The 8,950-nt window shown below is 35.3% G+C and overlaps 1 protein-coding gene across 1 annotated transcript; it reads right to left on the reverse strand.

Annotated features, from left to right (window-relative positions):
• Positions 1–6,991: 6,991 nt before the first annotated feature.
• LOC107063187 (zinc finger MYM-type protein 1-like) lies at positions 6,992–8,863 on the reverse strand. The gene is made up of 2 exons (XM_015314739.1): positions 8,698–8,863; positions 6,992–8,583 (listed from the first exon to the last, which is right to left on the reverse strand). The coding sequence occupies exons 1-2, from the start codon at positions 8,861–8,863 to the stop codon at positions 6,992–6,994; spliced, it is 1,758 nt and encodes a 585-aa protein (XP_015170225.1).
• Positions 8,864–8,950: the final 87 nt, after the last annotated feature.

Here is an 8,950-nt window from a genome sequence, read left to right on the forward strand (position 1 = left end):
TTGGGTCATACCTCAATATCCCTAACTGCAATTATCAAGGGCAAATCACAAAATGCTTGTTGCTTCTTCAGGTGGAGCAGGATAACATAAATGAGCTCCATATTCGACATGCAAATGGAACATATTGCGTTGTAGTATCAAAGAATTTATAATAATAATCGGGCTGAAATGCACAGGCAATCTCGATGACTTTTAATATTCAAATTCTACTCAGAGCAGGCTTCTTCAAAGATATTTCCATAATTCAAGAAATAGTGTGACCAAGGGACGACTTGTTCAACGATTTGTACAAGGTGATTGCGACAAACAATCAGGACATTGTCCTAATGGAAATTCTTTACTTCATTCACACCTTTGTTTTTTCTTAACAGGGTGATACACATATACATGCAGATGGCTTACTAATGGTTGCATATGGTAGATATCAACATTTTTTTGTGGGGACAACTTGCATTTTCTAAGCTGATGAAAGCGTTGAGGCAAGAGTACACCAAATAAAAATACACTAATACATAGCTCAATTTTTCTAGATACATTAGAAAAATGGATAATAGATACAAAAGCAATATATTCTCTTCCACATTGATACATAAACAAAAAGAAATTCATATATTGATACATTAACATAAAAAAGAAATTCACATATATCTGATACGTTATAGTAACAATACACTAACTCACAACTATAAAAACCCATTAAATATTCATCAAACTAGAATTGTATCAAGTGGAAAGCAGTAACGTATCATGATTCAAGTTGAAAGCAGTAATGTATCATGATTAATCTATATGTATCAGATACTTTATATTAATAGTACAATAACTCACAGATCTAAAAACTCATAACATATACGTCAAAAGTTTGATGTATTAAGCTCTAACCAGCAATGTATCATGATGTACAGATCAATATACAAATTCATGAATGAAAAAACAATGATTAAAACACAATAATATGTGTAGCATACCTTTTGTTATCATATCTTTCAACTCAAAAATTGAAGTTATGTTCTATTTTATATTTTGCCATTCCAGCCACTGGAGTGGTTTTATCCTTGTACAGTTGTTTTACCTTCACTTATGTACTATTTATATCAGCTATGTAATTTGTTATCTCCATTTCTGGTATATAACACGAATCACCAATATTTTATTTGTAACGACCTCTTTCCATCGTTATATAAAAGGCAACGGGGAAAAATTTTGGGTCAAATTTTTTTTCGTAGTAACTTTTTATTTCCCAACTTAATTCAAATCTAAACGAAATTGGAATCAATAAGGTCTACGGAAATCTGGTAACAATTGGGTGATCTTTTTATGATTTTGATCACATGAGAAGATAGCTAAGACATTAAGAAACCCGTATGACTTTACGGAATTTAATTCGGGCGAGAAAAACTCCCGAAATTGATCTTAGCGTGAACGGGTATTTTCTAAGTGTCGTGAAATGAAGGTGTGTTGTGAAATGAGGGTTTGAAGCTCTTAATTCGACATTCTGTTTCCGTGCAAGTCGTTGTGGCGAGCTGGGTCCCCCCATAGCGGGATAATCGCGATTAAAGTCGAAAATAAACCCCAAAATCATTTTATTCTATAATTTTCGACTTTAATAGCTAAGAGACGATCCCAGGCGAGTTGTTGATCGCTTTTCATCGTTCTTAAGGCTAAAGGAAAGGTTTTAACTCCCCGAATCCATTTTTTGATCCGTAGAATGTAAATTCATGGGTGATTATCGATGGGGAGGGTTTTGATATGGAAATTATGGTGGAAAAAGCTCTAATCTAGATATGGGGATCAAAAGTTGATATTATTGATTAGAATCAGGGTAATTAAGTCTTGTATATTAATCCTAGCATTATATTGATTGTTTGTAGACCAAGAACAAGCGGAAAGAATTTGGAAAGGGAAGGATCAAGTTTTTTAGGGTATTCAAGCTTTGTTTGAGGTAGGTGATGGTTGTGATTTCATGTTGTGTGATATATGTTTGTTCTTGCTTCATTATAATGCGAATGTTGCATTGTTGATTTCACTAATCGTAAATGATGATAATTGAATAATTGCATGCCATGAATCATGACTTGATTGTATGATTATGAGAATGTACATTGTGATTGTGATTGTGATTGCATGTGGCATGTTGAATGGATCGGGTGTTGCATTCCGACACACTAATTGGGATCGGTTGCCACGTATCGACATAAATATTGGAACAGGTGACACGATCCTTTTTACATCCCTACTTTAAATTAAAAATCCGTCTTATATACATGGGAGGCCTTGGAAATCAACGATAATTTCTTCATCGGCCAATTTTAACTAGGGGTGTACAAAACCGGATCGAAAACCGAACCAAACCGCAAACCGAGTCAAACCGGAATAAAAATCATACTAGTGGTTTGGTTTGGTTTGGTATTGGAGAAAAAACCCCAACTATATTTGGGTTGGTTTGGTTTCAACTAAAAAAACCAACCCGAGGCCAAACCAACCCGATATTATATATATAATTTAAAATTTTATTTTATACCTAAAAATATTTACTTTAATATAATTTTTAAATATTTGTTATACATTTCATAGTTTTTATCTTTTAATATATTATTTCATGTTTGAAAGTTATAATTCTTAATGGTCCAATAAAGATTATAGTCCATAGATGTTGGTAATTATAATAAAGCTTATGTCACACCCCGAGCCTACACCCTGGACGTGGCCGGCACTCGAAGACCATTGATGGCCCCCAAGCGAACCCTTGGCCTGGCTTTCTTAACTCAGCGGAAACCTTACTCAACAGAATAACTCAATGCAATGCAAGGTTATAAAATAACCTAACTGATAAAATCTGGCCAAAAAAGGCAACTCGAGTCCCAAAATATAATATTTACATATATACATAGATGAGAAACTCAATACTAACTGACTGTCTGTCTATGAAGCCTCTATAACACTCAGATAGATGTTGGGACAGACCCTACAACATCCTAATAAAACAAAACTAAGAGAACAAAATAACCGAATCCTCCGGAATGCAAAGAGGCTCACCACTGACTCTGGAGTGCTCAGCTGGATCAACGGCGTGCTGGATGCTGATCCTGGGTACTTGTGTCTGCATCGTCATAAGATGCAGGCCAACTGGCATCAGTACATGGAATGTACGAGTATGCGAGCTGAAAAACTAAGGAATATAGGCTAGAAAGAGATCTGGAATAAACTGGAAAACTCAACTCAACCTGACTGACTTCTTTCAATATAAGGTAATTTAAAACAAGTGCGATATAAAGAAAGACTATTTAAAACCTGCTATAAACTCTGTATGTATACAAAGATACAATAAGTCTGAGATGTATATAGAAATACAAATGAACTGATGTATATAAAAATACAATAATCTCCGTGTATGAAAATACAATAACTTTTGTGGGAATTTCTCTAACTGACAACCATCACATAGAGCTATAGTAATGATACAGCGATCGACCTCACGCTGCCAGAGCATCCTATACCCGGCCAAAGGTATAAGACCTGAACTGCCTAATGGATCCACTAGTCTATCTGGAAAAGGATTCATCCAAAAAGTATGATCCTTTTCTACCAATGGTGGCTAACATGGTTCTATGGGGGTCGTGGGTTCCTTGAACGCTCCCCCAACTCAGTGCTCGATACTACTCCTAAAATATACTGGCTCTTATGTTTAAAAAAACATACTTCTTCCTTCTGATTTGAGATAATTACTCAAAAACTTAACTCAAAGGCTATCTTGGAAATCTCAGTTTCCTCTCTTGCTTCATTTAGAAAGCGAAAACTCTTTTTCTGGAAAACTAGCCCGAAGGCTCTGTGGAAATCTCAGTTTCCAATCTTGTTTAAATGTGAAAACATTTCTCTAAAACTTCTTTGGGAATACATAGTTCCCTAATAACTTTTGAGAAATGAACTCAACTTTATACTTTTTGCTTGACTTGAAACTCTTTGCTTAACTTGAAACTCGAGCCTCAAAATGAAGCTAAAACATTCAATAAAGACTCTTGAACAACTTTAAAGACTTGCTTGGACTTACTTCATAACTTCTAAGATTGACTCTAACATCACTTGACTTTGATCCAAACTTTCCTCGAATTGGATTATGAATTCAAGGGTAATGATCTCATGTTTATGGATGAGTTGGGGAGGTTTAAATGTACCTTAGAGTGTTGAAAACAAGTATAAAACATAGGTACATTACCAAGGAACATGTATGAAAAATTGGGGAAGAAATGGGAAAACTTAGCGTCCTTGGCGCTCTGAAAAGCGCGGGGCGCCAGACCAAAAATTCAGAAGGCCTGGTTGGGGCTCTGCTAGGGGCGCCGCCCCAAGGGCTGGACCTCAGAATCCCTTTTGGGGCGCGCTGGCTGGCGCGACGCCCCAGCCCTTTTCCCCGAAAATTTGACTTTTCTCCTTCTTTTTTTCCAACTCTAAACCTCCTTAACTTCCATGGTTCCAGCCCCAAACAATTAATATCATAAAACCCCTCAACATACAATAGATTCAACTCAAAATACAACCGGAAACATGTACCAAACCAACAAGAACTTCAACAACAATCACAACCAACAACTTCAACAACTACAACCAACAACTTCAACAAACATAATCAATCTTGTCTCGGAATTAAAACGAGTTTGGCGTGTGGGGGAAAGAACCAACCTCCAACACTATGAACTCACATACCTAGTAGGGATCACCCCCGACGATATCCACGACGATCTTTGACGAAACCTTGCTTGATCTTCTCTTTCTCCTCTTCTTCTCCTCTTCACTCTCAAACCCTCACTCTCACTTTTTAAAATAGGGAAGAACTGATCAAAAAATCAGTCTAACACCTAAATATATCCAAAACAATTGATTAGAAAAAAGACCAAAATACCCTTACAATTTTCGAACGAATTTGCCTGCCAACTGCCCAACTTCCAAAGGGTATAACTCACTCATACGAACTCGAAATCGAGCAAATTCGGTGGCGTTGGAAAGAACATTCCACAAAATTTGCAAACATAGCTGGAACTACACCTAACTCATCCTGAGTTAGGAGTTATGACTGCTCAAAGATGACCCAAAAACTCACTTTTTCCCATACTTAACCAAATTTTCCAGATTTTTAATTCTTTCCAAAAATAACTATTTCCAATTCTAAGCCTCTTCATAGTTATTTCAAATTGCCGGATGTTTCAGCTTAAATCAAAATTGAATTAATACTAATGCAAAAAGAAAATCAATTCAACACTAAGAATGACAATAATATTGAATATTTGTTCTTTAGTTTTACAAAGGTTTAGACAATTAAAATACATAATCTAATTTTGATTCTTTTAACACTTAGTCATGTAACTAATACTTATTAAACATATTTTAGCATGATTTAGTACTTTTATATTATGATCATTTTCATTATTACTTATTAATTTGCAATATTTGTTTTACGCGATTTCATTATTATATTTTTATTGGATATTTTAGTGTCATTAATCAAATCATATTTTATGTTATTTTCTTAAGAAACACCTTAAATAGTTGTATTTTGGTAGAACTAAAGAAATATTTGAATTACAAGTAAATTATATGTTTGTATGAATATTTTACCAGAAAAATCCGAAAAAACCCAAAAATCCGAAAAAAACCCGAGTTTTCTTTGTTTGGTTTGGTTTATAAATTCAAAAATCCAACACAAATGATTTGGTTTAATATTTGAAAAATCTGAACCAACCCGACCATGTACACCACTAATTTTAACATACAAAATACATGAACTTAAACTAAATTTCCATCTTTTACAATATGGAGGCCTTGAAAACCGATGAAGAGATTTTTTCATTGGCCAATTTTAACATATAAAACAATTTAATAAAGCAAACGGTATCTAAAATTAGCCTCAAACAAAATTAATAATAATAATAATAATAATAACAATAACAATTACAACAATAACAACACCACCAGTAACAATAATGACCAAACTAATATAATAATAAAACTAATAATAAACACAAACAGCATCATGCACACTTTTTAAACTATATGTGACAACAATAACCAACAAAAAAAATAACATTGCATAATAATAACAAGAAGAAAAAACAGTACCCAACTCTAGAACGAAATAATGAACAAAGTAATAGAACCCATCAACATTTGCAAACAATAAGTAGCTAAAAAGGAAAACAAAAAGCGAACAAGAACACAAAATAAATATAAAGAAAACTAAAACCAAAACCAACCAGAAATAACCCAATAATAAGAGAAACAATAAGAGTTAGTATGAAACTAAGAACAAAATAGTGACAAATATAGATTACCGGACTGGCCGCGACTAGGTCTGCTTGAGTTTTGAGCTCGTTGGTTTATTCAACTGTTATTGTTGTTGCTGTTCGCTGGAAGCTTGCTTGTTACTGCGTTACCGGAGATGGAGCCACGCCGGACGACGGGATACCTGCAAAATAAAGGAAAAAACGTGAAAGGGGAGAGGGCAAATGAGGTCTAGCGCGATGGTTTGCTGATTTGAACGGCTGTTTCGATTGGGGTTTTGGTCTATTGTTTGCGATGGGTTTTGTATGGATTCCGGTGAGATTTTTGATGGGTCTGGTGGCTGTTCGGTGGAGCAATGGTGTTGGAGCTGGGTTTGGGGTCCGTTTGAACTACTGGGTTTGGGAGGCAGTGAGGAAGAGGGAGGTCTGGTTGTTGTTTGGTTCTCCAGTGGATCTGGTTCGCGATGGTTTCGCCGGATTGTTTCGACTTAGAGGTGGCTGAAAACGGAGAAGGAAAGTGGTTGGGTTGTTTGTGAGCTCGGAGTTCACCATTAATGGTGGAACTCGAGAAAGGAGGAAGGTTGTGGGTAGTGTGGTGGTTGGTTTCTGGTGTGGTCTTGATCAGTGGCGGACCCAGGATTTTCACGAAGTGGGTTCAAGATATAAAAAATAAATAAGCAAAAATGCAAACAAAACAAATTTTGATTAATTAAAATATATCATTACAATTCTATTCTACGAGTTTTCATTTCTTGAAACCTATTCATAATACTCTCATCAGAAATAGTATTAAATATTCTTTTCTCTACATAAGGCACCATACAACTACTCAGAAAATCATCATCCATTCGATTTCGCAATTCACTCTTGATCAACTTCATTGCCGAGAAAGCTCTTTCAACTGTAGCAGTAGCAACCGGCAGGAGCAACGCAAATTTTATAAGGCGAAACACAAGAGGATAGTTTAAATGCTTCTTTACCTTAACTAGCATTTCAGAAAGATCGCCAAGCCCTTTTAAGTTGGAGAACCTTTTATCAACATCACGGACATCAACTATATAAGTCTCTAGCTGATTCCTAAGAGTAACCATTACATTTTCACCAAAATCATCAGGATATAATTCAGCCATTCTCAATATGTTCTTGATGTCAAAACTAGAAAATGAGTCAACTGGATTCAAGCAAGCAACTCCAATAAGCAAATTTGTTCTAACCTCATTAAAACGATCATTGAGTTCTTGAAGCTGCCAATCAATAATCTTAAAAAATACTTCCACACGATAGTGATGTGAAATAGTATACTCAGCAACTTTACGTCGAGATCTTCCAAAATTAACATAGAACTCATCAAAATTAGGTATCAAAATATCATACTTGACACAAAATGCGGACACATTCTCGACAAGTGAATCCCATCCTTCATTCCTTAAATCTTGCAATCGTTTCTTCACCACTTTAACAAGTAGAATGGCATTTGCAATATCTTGTTCTTTCTTTTGTAAAGACTCATTAAGCTCATTTGTGATCGCTAAAATATCTCTCATTAAATGCAATATGAAAGCAATCTCAAATGTTTGACAAACTTTAAGATATCCGGTTGCCTTAGCTTTTTCTTCAACAGATTCAGAATCAACAACAATAGTATCAAGAACATCAGTAATAGAGCCAAACATACTAATGAAGTTCTTAAAAGATTTGTAATGTGAACCCCACCGAGTATTGGCAGCTCTAGCAAGACCAAGTTCTTGATTCAATCCCTTACCACTTTCAACCTCACCCATATCAAGTGCCACTTGAACTTTTTTTGCTTGAGATTCTCGAAGTTCATCCATACGTTTAAAAGAACCTCCCACTACATTTAAGACATTAGAAACCAACAATACAAGTTCTCCAACTTGAAGGCATTTTTTAGATACCCCAACAAGAGTTAACTGAAGTTGGTGAGCAAAACAATGAATTGCATGAGCTGATTTACTTTCTTGTTGAATCAAAACTTTAAGGCCACTTAAACGCCCTTGCATATTGCTAGCTCCATCATAGCATTGCCCTCGTATAAAAGATAAACTCAAAGAATGTTGCGCAAGATAGTTAACAATAGCTTCTTTCAAACATAAAGCACTAGTATCATGAACATGAATAATTCCTATGAACCGTTCCACCACAGACCCCTTTCTATCAACATAACGCAAAACAATTGCCATTTGCTCCTTACGTGATATATCACAAGATTCATCAACTAACAATGAAAAATAGTCACCGTTTAGATCCTCCATAATAGCTTTAATTGTTTCAAGCTTACATGCAGTGACTATATCTTTTTAAATTTTATGAGAAGTCATCTGGTCATTTTTTGGAGCCTTTTTCAACACAAGTTCACCAATTTTATCACACCGCTTCGCATACCATGAAAGAATTTCAAGAAAGTTACCTTTGTTTAGCGATGATTCATCTTCACGATGTCCACGAAATGCCAATCCTTGATTCAAGAGAAGTCTCGCCACTTCAATTGAAGCCTTTAAGCGAATTTTGTGCTCAAGCTTGGTTTGATTTGATAGCTTAACAAATGCGGCTTGAATTGATTGTTCTTGTCGCATTAGATCTTCACACTTCTTCTTTGCCTGATTGTGAACACTGTTTGACTTACCAATATGCGTATCTAATCTTTTCTTTTTGTGCCAACT

This window comes from Solanum tuberosum, unplaced genomic scaffold, assembly GCF_000226075.1.
Source record: "Solanum tuberosum cultivar DM 1-3 516 R44 unplaced genomic scaffold, SolTub_3.0 scf00316, whole genome shotgun sequence".
In the NCBI taxonomy this organism is placed as follows: Eukaryota; Viridiplantae; Streptophyta; class Magnoliopsida; order Solanales; family Solanaceae; genus Solanum; species Solanum tuberosum.